The following is an 18,232-nucleotide window of genomic DNA, read 5'->3' on the forward strand; positions in this document are numbered from 1 at the left end:
CTATTATGGAACATGTTGGAATGTGCACAAACTATATATTGATTATTTATTTCGAATGATAGCCTCTCCAATTTAAACATAAAACCACATTATTTTTCATGGCTGTCTTGTCATTGCATTGGCTGTTGTTACAGCAGATATCATTATTTATCCTGTGTTAATTTGAAACGTATCAAACATATATCTGTAACATTTTAGACAGAACTTCCAACCGTGTTGCCTCATTCTCACAGCACTGTATTGGATGAGCAGCACAAACGTATAGCAGTGAAGATTAATAGACCAACCAGATACAATTGTTTAGCATTATGCCACTGATATCCTTAGTCGAATCACAGCTTTCAATCACTGCGCATTGTTCATGACAGACAGAGCGCGAGAGCGTGGCTGGTTGAATAGGCAACGCGCCTGCCGGGTGCGCTCTTGTGTTTATTGATGACTCGACTGAAAACACCAAATAAGATATTCAGGATCGTTGCTTTAGACTTTTAATCCAGTTATCCTATTAAAAGACAATTTGCAAAATAACAAACTTGGGCCAAATTTTGAATAGCAAAATAAATAGTCCAATAGTTTTGTTGGAAATGCAATATGTGTAAACAATAATATTACATTTTAAGTAAGTAACAAAGACTTAAATGCTTAATAAACTTTAGAAAAATTTGCTGCAACGTGTAGGCTTAGTTGTCTTTTTGCAGCACTTTCATATAGGCTTAGTTGACTTTTTGCAGGACTTTCATATTTCAAATGGAACTTTTTCAAAGGGAATGTACAATATAGCAGTGAAGATTAATAGACCAACCAGACTATAATTGTTTAGCACGACACTGATATCCTTAGTCGAATCACAGCTTTCAATCACTGCGCATTGTTCAAGGAGAGCAGACAGAGCGCGAGAGCGTGGCTGGTTGAATAGGCAACGCGCCTGCCGGGTGCGCTCTTGTGTTTATTGATGACTCGACTGAAAACGCCAAATAAGATATTCAGGATCGTTGCTTTAGACTTTTAATCCAGTTATCCTATTAAAAGACAATTTGCAATAGAATGCCTAACGCAAGCAATAGAACTGAAACTTGGGCCAAATGTTGAATAGCAAACTAAATAGGTCAATAGTTTTGCTGGAAATGCAATGTGTGTAAACAATAATATAACATTTGAAATGTTTTAAGTAGCCTAGACTTAAATGCTTAGTAAACTTTAGAAAACATTTCTGCAAGGTGTAGGCTTAGTTGTCTGTTTGTAGGCCTTTCATATTTCAAATGGAACTTATTCAAAGGGATGTTTTGTCTATGTTATTTCTTTCGGTTTGCATGAATTTGCTGACTTAGCTTAATTATTTTCTCCCATGGTAATTGCGTGCATGCAACACTGACAAATCGTCAAGTAATCGAAAATGAAGTAGTAAATATATTAGGTGATTCTTATCAATGGCTGAATTAGTTTGTGGCTGCAGTAAATAACCTAGTTCTAAGATGAAAGCCTATTGTGTTCACTGAAATTATAAATAGTTGATTTCAACATTGAAGAATAATTTGTTGAAACACAAAATCAAGCAATGAACATAATGTAGCCTGATAGTTCGATAGTCAACAAATAATAAAGGACCATTGTATGAATTCTTCATTTGACCAAATTGATAAAAGTAATACATAAAAAATATATATTTGGTTACATTTCATATTCTTGTTTGTATAATCAATTAGTCTAAACAGCTGAATTGTTGCTTATGTTAGCCCACTTTCACCTGGAATCCGAAGCGGTCTTTGGTAGGACTTCACTACAGAAAAGTTTGAAGAGACGAGAGAGCTATAGGCTAGCTGAATACTAAAAATTAGCATAAGTCCAACTAACGGAGGCATTTTACACCAATGAGAGCATCAATTTCAACAATCGGTCCCCCATATGGCAGTGTAGCCCCTCCCCCCGACCCTATCCCGGCAGAGGAAGTCATTCATGCTCCAGGACTGTGGAGCATTATTGCCAGCTCTTTGGCCCATACATTCAAAGCGCAAAAGGTCTCTCTACTCTGTTTGAGAAATATTTTTCACCTGATTTTAGGACTTTCGTGAGGAAGTGTGTGCATGCATATCTGTGGTGTGCATATCTACGGTGTGCATGAGCTTGTCGAGGAGTGCGCGCATGTCCACCAAACAGGTGAACCTTGTTTATGGTCGAACCGACTTTGGACGTTACCTATCCCCTGTTCTTGGACAATGATTGCAGTCCAACAGAAGATACATCTATTGCCTGTTTTCCTTCATTAGCACGTTTGAAGACAAGCAGTATTATTTACTTTGGGAAGCTAAGCCTCAGTCATCATCGATAGCACAGTATCCTGGAACTGACCTTCCAGTTCTAGTTTCCCAAATTGATATTGCTCTCTCGTTTACTCTGAATTTCTCCAAATAAATAAAAAAACAGCGTTTGGTTTGTGTTTTAAATGTACGGGATCCAGGAGCATCTGATAAGAGACGTCAGCGGATTAAAAGAAAGAACTCTGGGAGAGATGGATCCGGTTCGGTCCTGGGTGCGTAATGTCGGTGTTGTGGATGCTAACGTAGCGGCGCAAAGGTACAGTATACCGTCATGTTCTCACGTCCTTTGTGGTATTTTGACGAAATACAGGAGTCAATCTTTTTTATTGGCAACACAACATAAAACACTATTACGGACGTATAATAAATTAATTAGACCTCTTTAAGTATGCAAGAGGAGTCGATGTAGGGTATTATGTAGGTAGGTTGTCTCACTTCAATATCCAAAAGCATATTATGTTCGGGAAATAATTAATAAAAGTAAATGACAAATAACCTATATGCACGGATACCCATAACATAGCCTATAAGTGACCGGTGGTGCCAAGCAGTCAAAGAGAACGTATTTTTGTTGATTATGCTCATGCTTCTTGTTTGATACTCATTGACCCCAAACTTCTCCAGACTTGGGATGAAACAAAAAAGCAAGTTAACTTTGGGAGTTAATGGCCGGCGGTAAAGAATGACAAATGTAAAAAAATAGATCTCGAACAGCCCTGGCTTTATGTGCGATAAGAGTGCTGCTAGTCCGGGGTACGCGCTGTCAATAGCAGAGGTGGCGGTGTCACGAGCATGAAAGGGATAAAACAAAACACAACAATAAAACAAAAACGCATTCTGTCAGGAAAGCGAGCGCCCGGAATAATGTTATCTTATTGAGGATCACACCTCTTGGCTATTGATTTGTAGGAAGCGCATACAACGCTTTTAACGGTTGAAGTCTGTTAATTAATCCATGTTGAATTATTATAATCACTAATGATTTTATATCTCCATCCAGTTCTCTTATCACCATAGCTTAGGCCTATATCCAATAGGCTAAGGACGATGTAAGTTGATAATAATAATAACCCAATAATAATAGTAGTAATAATAATACAATTATATTGGTTTGTCTACTGAAATATTAATCAGTAGACAAATTCATATTTATAATGTCATCCCTTTCCCCAAAAGAAAGAGCTTGGAGAAAAATCAAATGTTCTTTTGATCATTATCTTATGCATTGAAAATATTTTCTCAGTGCTTTTCATACTGTTTTAAAAGTAACTTTGTGAATTCTTAATGTTAAAATACTCCTGTACATCTACAGGCTGTTATGTTAGCCTTGGTATAAATTAGCCTTAAAATACTCCAGTACATTTACAGGCTGTTTAAGATAGCCTTGGTATAAATTAGCCTATGTTTATATTTTTCAAAGGAGAACATGTAAAAAAGTAAGCATGCAGACAAGGTAGCCAAACATTAATTTCAAAGGTGTATTTGCCAAAATAAACAGATTTCTGGTTCTAGGACAAGCTTTTAACAAATCTCTGTTATTTGGTGTGTTCGATTAAGGTTATGACTGACCTTTCAAATGTACGTTAATCAGATCACAGTCTTTTCATATTTTAAATTTATTTTTTGCAAACGAAACACGTTTTGAGTCATTTGTTGATTGAAGTCCTTTGTCACGTCATGAATATCTACTTTCATAATAGGCTACTCACCAGATATGGTAACTTTACCTAAAAGTTCTCTGATAATTATTTGGTATGTGCATTTCTAAATCAAACCTATGTTGTACAGCTGTAACTACGTAACACAGTTCAGACGTGTCCTATCAGTGTTTATTTGGTGGGATCCCGTTTGAAATCGGTGAAATGGACCGTGGCACAGGCCCGCGCTTGAGTATTGAGTAGGCCTATAGACTAGGATCCACCTATCAACCTAACCTATTATTCTCGTCCTGTGGGAAAATTATATGTTTCTGTCTTCTGCTAGGCCTACATTATGCATGCGAAAAAAAATTACGCTGCACACAATTATCCCATCTAAAGCAAATGTTAATTTATGTCAGACTTTGAAACTTTTTGTCCTTGGACTATTCAAATGTCAAGAGGATGAAGGTCAGCATGAGTTCCAAAATAACTTTCACAGTATAAGAAACACGTTTTATCTGAACGAAAGAAAAGCTCTAAGGTTTGGAACTTTATATTGTGCAGCGTCGAAAAAAACAGCCTTGGTCTCACCTAGTGTAAGAGGTGAAGCATCAATAAACAATCAGTGTTAATTAAGCTGCAGGCATCCGCGCTTGGGGCAAGTCTAACTTTGACCCATCAATTAATGATAAAAACACACTGAGAGTAGTGTTAGGATATTTTTTGTCTTCATTTCATTCCACCATCGATAATGCGTGATTTCCTAGGTAGGTCATGCATAGAAAGTTACAGTCATTGAACCCAATGCTTTAAAACGTTTTGAAAGCCATTGTTGAATTGTTGCTAACAAATAATCTAAATTTCAGCTCGTGAAAATTAAGCATCAACCAAGAATACAGTTAGACTACAGTAATAGGCTATTTATTTATTTATTTCAATATTAATTAAGCATATTAATCATATAGGCTCTAATTACTTTGATGTTTTTGCCACAGTATTTGTTCAGTGAGTATTTTTCAAAACGAATTTCCTCCATATTGCCATTCCTGACCAATTCATGTTGCAATAGTTGTTGAATCTAGAAATTAAAAACATAAAGATCAGGAAGCATATCACTACAGACTTATTTTTCTTTCATCATTTACTTTTCTCTGCAAATAAATGCATTGTTCATTAGACCTTTATTAGCTCAAAGTCTAAACTCAATAACCCTGTAATTATTATGTTGTAGCCTATACAGTTGACCTTAATAAACAGTGATTGGAGTTGTAAGAGTTTTTTTGATGTGTGCCTGAGGATTGTGTTGTAGTGTGAGTTGATTTCCCTCTCCTCCCATCTCCACAGTGGTGTAGCTCTCTCCAGGGCCCACTTTGAGAAGCAGCCCCCCTCTAACCTGCGCAAGTCCAACTTCTTCCACTTTGTCCTGGCACTCTATGACAGACACGGACAGCCTGTAGAGGTGGAGAGGACTTCCTTTGTGGACTTTGTAGAGCACGACAAGGTGTGTTTGTTTGTTTGTTTCAGTTTGTTGAGTGTGTGAGTATATTTGGGAATAATATGTCTCCATGTATTTATCTTTATTATGCATGTCCTCTTTGGCTATTATTTACCAGAAAGAGTGAACAAAAAGTTGGTAGCTATTACAGCAGTACAATCTAGCAAAGCTTTAAGCTGACCACATTTGCACAACCTGTACCAGGACATTTCTGTGCAGCCAGTAGTCTACAACCAGGCGTTCAACTTGACCTTCCACATCCCCTATAAAGCTGAGTTTAATGAACAGCTGACAGCTCCATGTTACACAAGCCTCACTCCCAATAAGCTGAGCTGATGATGAGCGATTGAAAAATAATACCTAATGACTAATTAGCAGCCTTCCTCATTAGTGGGACATCACTACTTAAAAAAAAGCAAATTACGCTTGCCTCTGTTAAGCTATACCATGACCACATCATCAAAGTCTATTTTCCTCCCACCCCCATGTACTAAATACTGCTGAGGGGAAGAAGTAAATTCCTCAGGTCAGACATGGGGCCAAAAGAAGGAGAGGAAGAGGTGCAGAGTGGCGGTCAGATCAAGAGAGAGAGAGGGGGGGAGAGAGAAAGAGAGAGAAAGAAAGAGAGAGTTTAGAGAGAACCAGAGAGACAGGGTAGGGGAGGGGTACACTGCCCACGGTGGGAGCCTTGTGCCCAGTGTTGATGGATGTTTTTGCCTTGTGGTTAAACTTGAGCTGGGCGTGTGAGGCTTGTGGTCCAAACTGGTAACAGCTCTCCCCTCAGAGAGAGAAGAGGGCACTGTCCTGTCAACGGAAGTTCAAACACAGTTTTGTTTTACTGAGAGTGTGAGAGGGAGGGAGACATGGAGGGAGGGAGACAGGGAGAGAGCGAGGGAGGGAGACAGGGAGAGAGGGAGACAGGGAGAGAGGGAGAGAGGGAGACAGGGAGAGAGGGAGGGAGGGAGACAGGGCTCCACTCTGGGCGTCAGTGCTAATGCCAGGGCTGAGGGCTGTCAGTGTTTCCCCTAGCGCCACACACACAGCCAGTGCGAGGCAGAGTGATATGACGGTTGCAGAGGAGTTCATTTTCTGCATGGTTAACCTGGCATCTGGTTTTGTTTTGTTGTTATTCAGAGGTGGAAGGGTGATAAGGGGAAATGAATGTTCCTCTGTGTATATGAACAAAACATTATATTCCAGTCTCTACTGTATCTCTACTGTATCTCTACTGTATCTCTACTGTATCTCTACTGTATCTCTTCTGTCAATTTCTCTCTTTCTCACTTTCGCTCATCTCTTTTAAACTGTCAATTTCTTTCCTTCCTCTCTTATCTCTCTTACTTTCTCCCCATCTCTGTCTTCCTCTTTCTGCTCAGAGATGACGGCTCCCTGGGTTATTGGACCAAAGAGCATTCCTTTGAGACCAGTTAGGGAAAGACTAGGAAAGGGAGAGAAAGAGAGGGATAAAATGAAAGAGGGTGGTGTAGAGCCAGGGGGAAGAAGGGATGGAGGAAGGGAAGTTTCTCCTTCAAGGTCGACTGCACTGAAAGAGTTTCCACTCATTGAAGTACACACTCACACACGCACACACGCACAAAGCCACACAGACACACAGACACTCAAAGGCATGCATGCAGACCTATACATGTGCACACATGAGCTTGTGCGCACATGACCTGTTGCATACATTATCCTTTGTACACTGTTGTATGTGATCATAAGGATCCCACGGCTTTAGGATTTCACATCAGACATGCTGCAGTTCAACTTCTAAAAAGAGGAGCTAATTCAAGGTTAAGTACACTGTTCTGGAGCTCAGTGCAGGGTCCCATCTACAGGGTAGGAAACCTACAACCCTCTGATCCCACACCACTCCCAGGGATGAAGTGTTCTTAACTGTGCTTAACTCAAACCCCACCGCGCTATAACTGCATGACTGCATTGTGTGTTTGTCTGTTTGTCCTCTCATTCCAAGGAGCAGACGGGAGAAAAAACCAACAACGGCACGCACTACAAGCTACAGCTCCTCTACAGTAATGGTGAGTCCACCTGACCTCCAAACCACCATGGCATCAGATGATGAGCAGCATGCCCCATTCATGTCAGTGTGAGAACTTGGGCACTCAGGAGTTGATATGTTCTGTGTGGTTTCATGTCTCTTGATTCTATGTCCCGAAAACATTTTAGTGTCTGACCACTTTAGAGTGGGAGGAGGAACAGGTTGTCCTGAGCCAGACCACTGACCAAACACCATCCTGCATCTCAATGGTATGGCCATGGAATGGACATGATATGGACATACCCACTTCTCATTTGTTCCAAATATAAGAGGAAAAGCCCACTTTCCCCCAACCCCCTCTCCCAGTACTCTTCTCCCTACCTCTTCCTCTGCCTCTCATCCCACCTCACCCCGCTCCTAAATATCTATCCATTCATCCAATCGCTGAGTTATTTAAGCCCCAGATTTAGTTGTGTGTGAAGCTGCTTCGGGCCCCTATATAGGGAAACGAGGTACATGGTGCCCCCCATGGTGTTACAACATCAGATAAGGGATGTGCACAGAGATTTGGGTTCCCATGAGCCTCCACTGCCCCTACTCTGCCATCCCTGTGGCACCCATGGGAGAGGAGATAAAAGACCCCGACCAAACACACTCATATACATGTACACACACACGCCTGCCTCCGCACCCTCCCTTCCCCTCCCTTTCCCTCTAGTGATTTCAAAGGCCCCCCGATTGAGACTTTGATGAGGGGAACCCGTTTTAAAAAGCAATACTCTGCATAGTAGGCTCCATAGAAAAAAACTTGGATAAAACATGCTGCTCTTCAGAAGCAATTGATTACATCGATGCCGTTTCTCTGTCCTGTGTGATTCTCAGCAGCCTACAAGGAAGTAAAACCAGTCGGTTTGAAGCACCCAAAGACCAAAGGTTCCGGTGTTTTCTAAAAGCATGCTGGGAGGCTTGCTGTGTCAGATCCCAGAGCTCCTAAAGCCTTCCATTGCTCCTGATCTGACCTGAATGGATGACCCAGGGAATGGCCATTATGGGAGTCAAATAAATGTCCAGTCTAAAACACTCATATCCCATGCCTTCAGGATTTGGTTGTCTCTGTGAGGTTAGTTTAGTTTCCGCTAATCATTGTGTATATGTCTGTGTGCAGGGGTTCGTACGGAACAGGATCTTTATGCACGGCTTATTGACTCCGTCACTAAACAGGTAAGGAGCCCTGTTTTCACTGACTGGATTTAGCCTGCTGTGGAGCTCATGCTTACAGCTTGATTGATTGCACATGAAATCTAATTCCCCCATCACCCGCTCTCCCTCTCTCTCAGCCCATATCATATGAGGGACAGAACAAGAATCCTGAAATGTGCCGGGTTCTGCTCACTCACGAGGTTATGTGCAGGTGAGTCATATACTCTCGCGCGCGCGTGTGCGCACACACACACACACACACACACACACACACACACACACACACACACACACACACACACACACACACACACACACACACACACACACACACACACACACACACATCCTTAAAAATGTATTTATGTTTTGTCTTGATGTGTCTGGCATGTGGTATGCCATTTGAAAATAAGACTGAGGTTGAAGTGAAAGTATAGCCTGTCTGTCATCAGGCTTGTTACAGTGTGAGCCCCCTGCTGCCCTCCGTGTCCCCCGCCAGCTCCTGTTTCTCTCTGGAGCCTCCCTCACAGACAGACAGGGGGAGGTATCAGGCCAGTCTCCCTTCAACCTTCACTGAAACATGTTGAGGGAATAATCCTCCCCCTAACCCCCCACCCCATCACCACCCCAGACCCTTATGTTATGCATGGACAATGGTCCACATAGGAACAATGTTGAAACATAAGAATTAGATTTAGATTAGTTTCTCACATTTCTGAATGCTTTAGTTTCTAACAATGTGTATGGAAACTAATGCATGTGTAAGAAGAATAAGACAGTGTCAGGAATGGGTCAGGGTGGAAGAAGAGAGCTGCCTTTATGGTGCTTTTTGGAAGACGGGGCTTCTTCACCATGCATTCAGTGTTTTTGGAGGTATGGAGCAGTGGAGGCTGTTGAGAGGAGGAACAGCTCATTATAATGGCTGGAATGGAGTAAATGGAATGGCATCAAACACATGGAAACCATGTGTTTGATGTATTTGATACCATTCCAGCTATTCCGCTCCAGCCATTACCATGAGCCCGTCCTCCCCAATTAAGGTGCCACCAACCTCCTATGGTATGGAGGTAGGAAGAGAGGGACAGAGTGAGAGAGAGAGTTAGTGTTGGGGAAGTGGGGCAGTGACCCAGTGTTTGAGGGCAGGAGAGGGAATGAGAGGGGGGTTGGGCAGGGGGAGAAGGGCTAAGACTGAGTGAGCTTTGCCATTGTGTAGCCAGCAGATGCCCGAATGTGACTCACAGCTGGCTAATAACAGAGCCGGGGAGGCAGAGGGCAAGCGTCACAGCTGGGGAGTGAGGCCGTCTGACAGGGGGGCGGAGGGAGGGTGGAAGGGGGCAGGGCAAGGCCAAGCTGGGACACGAGAGGGGTGAGGCGAGGTGTAGGGTGGCAGATGGTTAGGGGTGGGGGCACTTTTGTTATGCAGCGGAGGGGACTTGGAGAGGGGGCCAGCAGGCTCCACAGACAGGACTGCTGACGAATTGTAGGATGCTGTGTGTGTGTGTTGATGTGTTTGTCTGTGTCTCTGTGTGATGGGGTGGGGGTTGTCTTTGATTTCGAAATCAATGTGACAGATTGCCAGGGTGGCTTTTCACTTTTGAATGGTCTCTCCCTGTTTGTATGGTACCTTTTCTCCCCCTTTCTTTATTCTTTTGTCTATTTTTTGTCTTTGTCTTTGGCCCTTTTTGTTTCCCTGGATCTGTGCAGTCTGCAGTGCAGTCTGGGACGGTGGTCAGGCCAGAGGAAAGATCAGTCCTGTCATGCTGGTTTGTTTCACTCACTGTGTTGTTGTGTTTTCTGGTTATTATTTTGGAACACAGTCGCTGTTGTGAGAAGAAAAGCTGTGGAAACCGCAACGAGACCCCCTCTGACCCAGTCATCATTGACAGGTAACGCCACCTGTCACTCACTCACACTACCCAGACAACGTCAAACAACCCAACTGAGCCTATGTTCTTCTGTCTCCCCCTCAACTGTCCCTCTCATGCCTCTAAGATGTCCATTGTCCAGACATGCCCAGGTGCAGAAATACTCACACAAACATACATTTTGAGAGAGAGAGAGACAGAGAGAGAGAGAGAGGAGAAGGAGAGAGAGTTTGGAGTGAGGGCAGAGAACCACATCCATGTGGTTCCTGTGATGAGATCTCACAAATCAGCTGTTGCTTTTATGGCCAATAAAGACAGAGGACCCAGTGAGAGAGGGAGGGTTAGTGGGGGCAACGGGAGAGGAGGAGGGGGCAGGGGTAGGGTGTAGATGTGTAGGGGTGGTGGCAGGGTGCATACATGTCTGCATGTTAAATGTGTGGGCGAGTATGTACAGTCCATGTGTGTGTGTATATATTTAGGAGCTCGCCCTCTAGGTCTGTTGCTGTGCCAGATCCCTTTAACGGAGTACACCCACCCTGTGAGTGTTTATGGCACTGAGGCATGCGTCTGTGATAATTAGTGTCTCTGCAGTATACCTGTCAGTGCTAATGTAAGCATCTGTGTTTGTTAGTGACTGTGCTCACATACTGTCTGTCTATCCGGTGTCTCTGTCTGTCTGTCTGTCTGTCTGTCTGTCTGTCTGTCTGTCTGTCTGTCTGTCTGTCTGTCTGTCTGTCTGTCTGTCTGTCTGTCTGTCTGTCTGTCTGTCTGTCTGTCTGTCTGTCTGTCTGTCTGTCTGTCTGTCTGTCTGTCTGTCTGTCTGTCTGTCTGTCTGTCTGTCTGTCTGTCTGTCTGTCTGTCTGTCTGTCTGTCTGTCTGTCTGTCTGTCTGTCTGTCTGTCTGTCTGTCTGTCTGTCTGTCTGTCTGTCTGTCTGTCTGTCTGTCTGTCTGTCTGTCTGTCTGTCTGTCTGTCTGTCTGTCTATCCGGTGTCTCTGTCTGTCTGTCTGTCTGTATGTCTGTCTAGCCGGTGTTTACTTTGCTCTGGTTGGTCAGCACACAGAACACTGTGGCCGCCCCTTGCACTTAGTCCACACTGTCCTACTAAAATTACCTCCTCTGTACACAGTCCTAACTCCTGCCAAATATATTAATAAAAAAAGATCATGAAGAGTTAGGGTCTATCGTGCAAGTCCTAACTCCTGCCAAATATATTAATAAAAAAAGATCATGAAGAGTTAGGGTCTATCGTGCAATGTGGGGGTTATGTATTGTCTGTAGCCTCCCCACCTGACAGTCAGTTATCAGGCTTTAGGGAGACGGCGCATTACCTTAATGGGCATGTGTGAGGGTTTCCACGTCCCAGGAATTTTGGAGTCACACAGTGTCTGCCTGATATTAACCACTGTGATAAATGCTCATAAGCAGACCTTTTGTACAATGGTTTTTCTGTGATGTCATCTCTTCAACCTTCATCGCCCCTTCCTTCCCCTCACTCTTCCTCCCTCCTTCTCTCCCTCCCTCCATCCCTCCCAAAATACATCCCAAAATGTCAAGGATTTTTCTCTCCCACTTTCCCTCCCTCTTCTGTCTTTGTCTCTCCCCTTCACTCTCACTCCTCCCCTCCCTCTCTCTCCTTCACTCTCACCCCTCCTCCCTCTCTCTCCTTCTCTGTTCGAGCTGGCTGGCAGTTGACAGTGTGTCTCAGAGGATCTCTGCTGAAGATAGTTTTCATATAACGGAAAATTGGTCTGTTGTCTTTTGGATTTTCCCAGAATCCCTAGGAGCAGCTGTTTTGCTCATTTGGCGCATTACTTTCCCAACGACCCCCCTTCTCTTCCTCCATCTTCCATGGCAAAACCTCTCCAAAGATTGTTTATAAGTAGCATAGGGGGCTTGTGAATTGGAGGATCTAAATGATATCAGTGTGTGAGCCTGTGCATGCTGATGGTGGTGCTGTGAGGATGGATTTAAATGGGATCGTTGACCTACTGTACCCTCTAATCACACTGGGCCCATCCAGGTCTAATAGCAGCTTTTCCCTCTTGACAGGCCCATGGATCCCTCTCCTTGGGGACCAGCCTATTAGCAGTTATGTAATTTGGGATAAGCTGGTGGAATTTGTTGTAGCGTTGCACTGTGTCCTTGCAGAGATCTCAACTTTATTTATTGTGGATTTGTGTGTGTGTGCATGTGCATGTGTGTATGTGATAAATAGCAAGAGAGAGAGAGAGAGAACGTGTCTGTCTGTGAATATGCCCACATTGTTTGTGTATACATAAATTAATGTATGTGTGTGTGTGTGTGTGTGTGTGTGTGTGTGTGTGTTTGTGGGTGTGGGTGTGGGTGGGTATGTGTGTACATGGATGTGCACAGATGTTTATTTATGTATGTATGTATATGGATGTGTGTGCAATTGTGTATGTGTCTGTGGCCCCTTGCCTGAACCTTTCCCAGAGTCACTGCTTGGGGCCTAAATTATTAATGTGTGTATGTGGAGGGGGTAGGTGGGTGAGGGGGGCTGTTTCTGAGGCTGCAGTAATCAGCCTCCTGCTCCCAGCCCCAACACCTGTTCTCCAATTAACATGCAGTGTGCTGGGGCCCACCCGCTCCTACTGACCCCCCTACTGCTGCCCCATCTCTCTATCTCCATCTCTCTCCCTTTCTCTCTCTATCGCTCTCTCTCCATCTCTATCTCGCTCCATCTCTCTCCATCTCTGTCTCTCTCTCTCTCCATCTCTGTCTCTCTCCATCTGTCTCTCTCTCTATCTCTCCTTCTCGCTCAGTGTTTCTGTCTCTCTATTCAGTCTCTTTCTCTCTCACTCTCTCTCTCTTTCTCTCTATGGTCCCCTTCTCTCTTAGTTTCTCATGCTCATACCAGTGTTTCTACCCCACTCGTTCATTCTTTATCTCTTTTTCTTTCACTTCCTCTCTGCCCTTGTCTTTCTCTCTTCCTCTCCCTTGTGTTCCCTCATCCCTCTCTTTCCCCTTCCTCTTAGCCCATCTTATTTTGTAGTAATTAGGCAGTGTCATTAGGACACCTACCCAAGCACAAGGGAGTTTGCAATTCCCCAAACGGCCCAACCCCCCTCTTTTTCTTATCTCCTTTCCATATTGTTTCGGTCCCCCCCCCACACACACACACAAATCCCCTCCTCCCTCTCCTGCTGCTCCACTCCGTCCTTCTCCCTAATCCTGATTTGAGTGAAAGGGGAGAGAGTAGATCACAGCTGATCCATAGGGAGGGGTGGTGGAGCCAGGGGGCTTGTAGGGGGTTAGTCAGAATAGGGAGATGACTCTTAAAGATGCCCTTGTGTCACGCTTTTATTCAGAGTAAAACACTGATCAGGTCATACTGCTTGCAGCGTCTACTAGTCTTGTTATTGTTCAATCTGTCACTCACTCACTGACATTCTTACTTATGCAATTGAAGGGGACCTCTGTTTCAAAGATGTCAATGGTCTTTGACTGATTGATTGACTGATTGATTGATTCCTCTGTCTTGCCCATTTCAAATATTAATGGTTTACATCCACACAAGTGCCCTGTTGTTGACTGACTCTCTGGTGATTGAATGTTTTTTTTTACCGTATGGCTACAGCACTCCATACTCCGATATTCTGTTTTTACAAGCTTTGCTTTTGCATTATCTGGTTTTGATATTTTCTTAGAGCTTGTCTAACTTGTGTATACCAGAACATACAGTATCCCTGTCTGTGTCCCTCCCTCCTCTTAGTTAAGGAGTTCTCCCTCTACCCTCTACTCAGAGACAGACAGGTCAGTTAACAGTGGCATTACTGCCAGATGACCCCTGACCTTTAGAAGGTGCTAGCCTCTGTATTTATAGAGATGCATGCTTTACAACAGAGACAGGCAGAGAGTCAGTATTAGTGCTAGTGTTTGTAGGAATGGGAAGTGTGGGCTGGTTAGAGGGAGCAGTCAGGGTTGGTGTGTACAAGTGTGGTTTTATATTTGGCTAGGAGGTTGGGATCAATAGATGGTCATAAGGAAAGCATGGAGGATCCATTGTAAGGCAGGGGAGAAGAGTGGAGGAGAGGGGAGGCAGGGGAGGAGAGGGCGAGGAGAGGGGATCAATGGCATGCACCATCTCACTAATTGATCGTGTTTTCAGGAGGGGTCTTTTTTAACAAGATGGTACTCTGATGAAACAGGAATAATCGTTTGGAATTTTCCAATTTTGTCAATATCGATTTTCCCTTCCCCCTTTCAAAAAGAAAAGCCATTTCACAAAGACTGGATGCAAGGGAGAGATACAGCAGAGTTTTCCTTTCTGTCAACTAGAACATACAAAATCTTTCAAGCAAGTTATTTTCTCATCACAAACCAAGTTTCAATCTAACCTTTTTATGAGAGTAAAGTACATGTCGGATACAAATTTCATGACGGGCCTGATGGAAACAGAAAATGTATCGGTAAACGTTCCAAATGTCGACAAAACAAAAACTATAGACAAGGTGGGATCTTTTTGTATCTGTAAATTAATTGTGCGAGAATTGTCAGTGGAAACGCTTTTATGGGCAAATATTGATATAATAACCATCATATCGAAGTAAACATGGAGTCACGCGATGACAGCATGCAGTTTATTTGTCACGGTTTCGGCCGAGGCTGCTCCTCTTCCTTGTTCGGGCGGACTTCGGCGGTCGTCGTCTCCGGAGTACTAGCTGCCACCGTTCGATGTTTCTTGTTCTTTTGGTTTTGTCTGTTCATAACACCTGTCCCTTATTTGTGTCTTGATTGTTCCCCTTATTTAGTTTGTTTGTTTGGGTCAGGTGTTATGCGTGATTGTTTTTGTCAGCCTGCCACTTCAAGTTTGTTCTCTCGTTGTGTTGTATTACGAGAGCTCGCACTGTGTGCGCTTTTTCCTTGTTTTTTCGCACTGTGTATTTCGTGCGTAATTGTTCGCGCCACCCGGTTGGGTTGGCGACTTATACTTGTGTTTGGACTTAGTAAAGTTCTGTTGACGTCCTCCTGGTTTCCTGCGCCTGATTCCTATCATCCACCTACACCAGTCTGACAGAATCACGCATCCCCATGGAATCAGCAGGAGCGACCGCGCCGACCGCCGATATGGACGAACGTCTTCGTGGTCAGGAGGACCGAATGAACCAGGTCTGTCACGCCCTGGAGAGGGTGATGAACACTCTACACCGATGGGAGACCAGCGGGGTGCCCACACCTCCAACCACCGACCCAGCTCCAGCGGTCAGCCCTCCGGTTTCATCTCCGGAACCCAGTGGGTTTCGGCTCTCGCTCCCGAGGGCGTACGACGGCTCCACCGCCGGGTGTCAAGGGTTCCTGCTGCAGGTGGAGCTCTACCTCGCCACCGTACACCCGGCGCCCTCGGGACACGAGAGCGTCTCAGCCCTCATCTCCTGTCTCACCGGCAAGGCGTTGGAGTGGGCCAACGCCGAGTGGAGGAGAATGGACGCCGCAACCACGAACTATGCGGAGTTCTCCCGCCGCTTCCGTGCTGTATTCGACCATCCACCAGAAGGGAAGGCGGCGGGGGAACGTCTGTTCTACCTCCGACAGGGGATGAGGAGCGCACAGGACTTTGCCTTAGAGTTCCGGACCCTAGCGGCTGATGCAGGGTGGAATGAGCGGGCCCATATTGACCATTTCCGCTGCAGCCTCCGAGAGGACGTCCAGCGAGAGTTGGCGTGCAGGGACACGTCGTTAACTTTCGACCAACTGGTCGACATGGCCATCCGGCTGGATACCCTGCTCGCCACCCGTGGGCGTCCCGGAGGGGGGGGTTCGCCCATTCCACTCTCCAGCGCCTCCGAGCCGAGTCCTATGGAGCTCGGGGGTGCTGGCGCTAGGGAAAGGAGGAGGAGGAGCCCACGGGGACCCGGCCCTTGCACCAACTGTGGTCGTGGAGGGCACACTGCGGCTAGGTGCTGGGGCGGGTCCTCCAGGGGAGGAGATGGCAGGTCTAGCATTGGGGGGTCCCCCCAGGTGAGTAGGCGCCCTGCTTACCCAGAGCTTTCTGTCGTGCACCTAACCTTGCCTGTTTGTTTCCCACAGGTTGCACCTCGTTCCCAGCATAAGGCGCTGGTAGATTCAGGCGCAGCTGGGAATTTTATAGATCGCCAGTTCTGTTTAGAGTTAGGGATTCCCCTTCTTCCAGTGGATAAGCCTTTCCCCGTCCATGCCCTAGATAGCCGTCCGTTAGGGTCTGGGTTGATTAGGGAGGTCACAGCACCACTTCAGATGATGGCGCAGGAGGGTCATGAGGAGAGAATTCAGCTTTATCTGATTGACTCTCCTGCGTATCCGGTGGTGCTGGGTCTTCCCTGGTTGATGACTCATGACCCTATTATTGGGTGGCGAGAGAAAGCTCTTAAAGGGTGGTCTGCTCAATGTGAGGGGCGGTGTCTGGGTGTTTCCATAGGGGCGACCTCGGTGGAGAGTCCGAATCTAATGCCAGCACTGCAGATTCCCCCCGAGTATGAGGATTTGGCATTGGCGTTCAGTAAGACTAGGGCTGCGCAGCTGCCGCCTCATAGACAGGGGGATTGTGCGATAGATCTCCAGTCAGGCGCAGCTCTCCCGCGGAGCCATGTGTATCCCTTGTCTCAAGAGGAGAAGAAATCTATGGAGACATACATCTCTGAGTCTCTTAGACAGGGATACATACGGCCCTCCGTTTCACCCGTTTCCTCAAGTTTCTTTTTTGTGAAGAAGAAGGATGGAGGTCTGCGGCCGTGTATTGATTACCGCGGTCTCAATCAGATCACAGTGAAGTACAGCTATCCACTTCCTCTGATTGCGACTATGACGGAGTCACTGCACGGTGCGCAGTTCTTTACAAAATTGGATCTTAGGAGCGCATATAACTTGGTGCGCATCCGAAAGGGCGATGAATGGAAGACAGCGTTTAGCACGACTTCCGGGCACTACGAGTATCTAGTCATGCCATATGGGTTGATGAATGCTCCCTCAGTCTTCCAATCCTTCGTTGATGAGATTTTCCGGGACATGCAGGGACAGGGAGTGGTTGTGTACATCGACGACATTCTGGTGTATAGTCCTACCCGTGCTGAGCATGTAGCCCTGGTGCGCCGAGTATTGCGGAGGCTGTTGGAGCATGACCTATATGTCAAGGCAGAGAAATGTCTGTTTTTTCAGAAGTCGGTCTCCTTTCTGGGTTACCAGTTATCTGCGTCAGGGGTGAAGATGGAGGTAGACCGGGTGTCAGCTGTGCGTAATTGGCAGACCCCAACCACTGTGAAGGAGGTGCAACGGTTCTTGGGTTTTGCGAATTACTACCGGAGGTTTATCCGGGGTTTTGGACAGGTGGCAGCTCCCATAACGTCTCTGTTAAAGGGGGGTCCGGTGCGCTTGCGGTGGTCAGCTGAGGCGGACAGGGCATTTGGGAGACTGAAGGACCTGTTTACCTCGGCGCCGGTGTTGGCGCATCCGGATCCCTCTTTACCGTTCCAAGTAGAGGTGGACGCGTCAGAGGCCGGGATAGGGGCCGTTCTTTCCCAGCGTTCTGGTACTCCACCTAAACTCCGTCCCTGTGCGTTCTACTCTAAGAAGCTCAGTCCGGCGGAGCGGAATTATGACGTAGGAGACAGGGAGCTGTTAGCCGTGGTACAGGCCCTAAAGGTGTGGCGGCATTGGCTCGAGGGGGCTCAACACCCTTTCCTCATTCAAACTGACCATCGTAACCTGGAGTACATCCGGGCAG

General features: G+C 45.7%; 1 protein-coding gene across 1 annotated transcript in view; it reads left to right on the top strand.

Moving 5' to 3' along the window:
• Positions 1-2,440: 2,440 nt before the first annotated feature.
• Positions 2,441-18,232, top strand: part of LOC311144347 (transcription factor COE2-like) — a gene marked incomplete at both ends in the record, with an annotated part of 35,834 nt that continues 20,042 nt past the window's right edge. The window contains 7 exons of the mRNA XM_084180382.1: positions 2,441-2,571; positions 5,300-5,456; positions 7,426-7,489; positions 8,615-8,670; positions 8,787-8,860; positions 10,467-10,535; positions 10,657-10,666. Coding sequence (XP_084036508.1) covers positions 2,441-2,571; positions 5,300-5,456; positions 7,426-7,489; positions 8,615-8,670; positions 8,787-8,860; positions 10,467-10,535; positions 10,657-10,666 — 561 coding nt within the window. The remainder of the gene's footprint in view (positions 2,572-5,299; positions 5,457-7,425; positions 7,490-8,614; positions 8,671-8,786; positions 8,861-10,466; positions 10,536-10,656; positions 10,667-18,232) is intronic.

This window comes from Coregonus lavaretus, assembly GCF_964263955.1.
Source record: "Coregonus lavaretus genome assembly, chromosome: 17".
NCBI lineage: Eukaryota > Metazoa > Chordata > Actinopteri > Salmoniformes > Salmonidae > Coregonus > Coregonus lavaretus.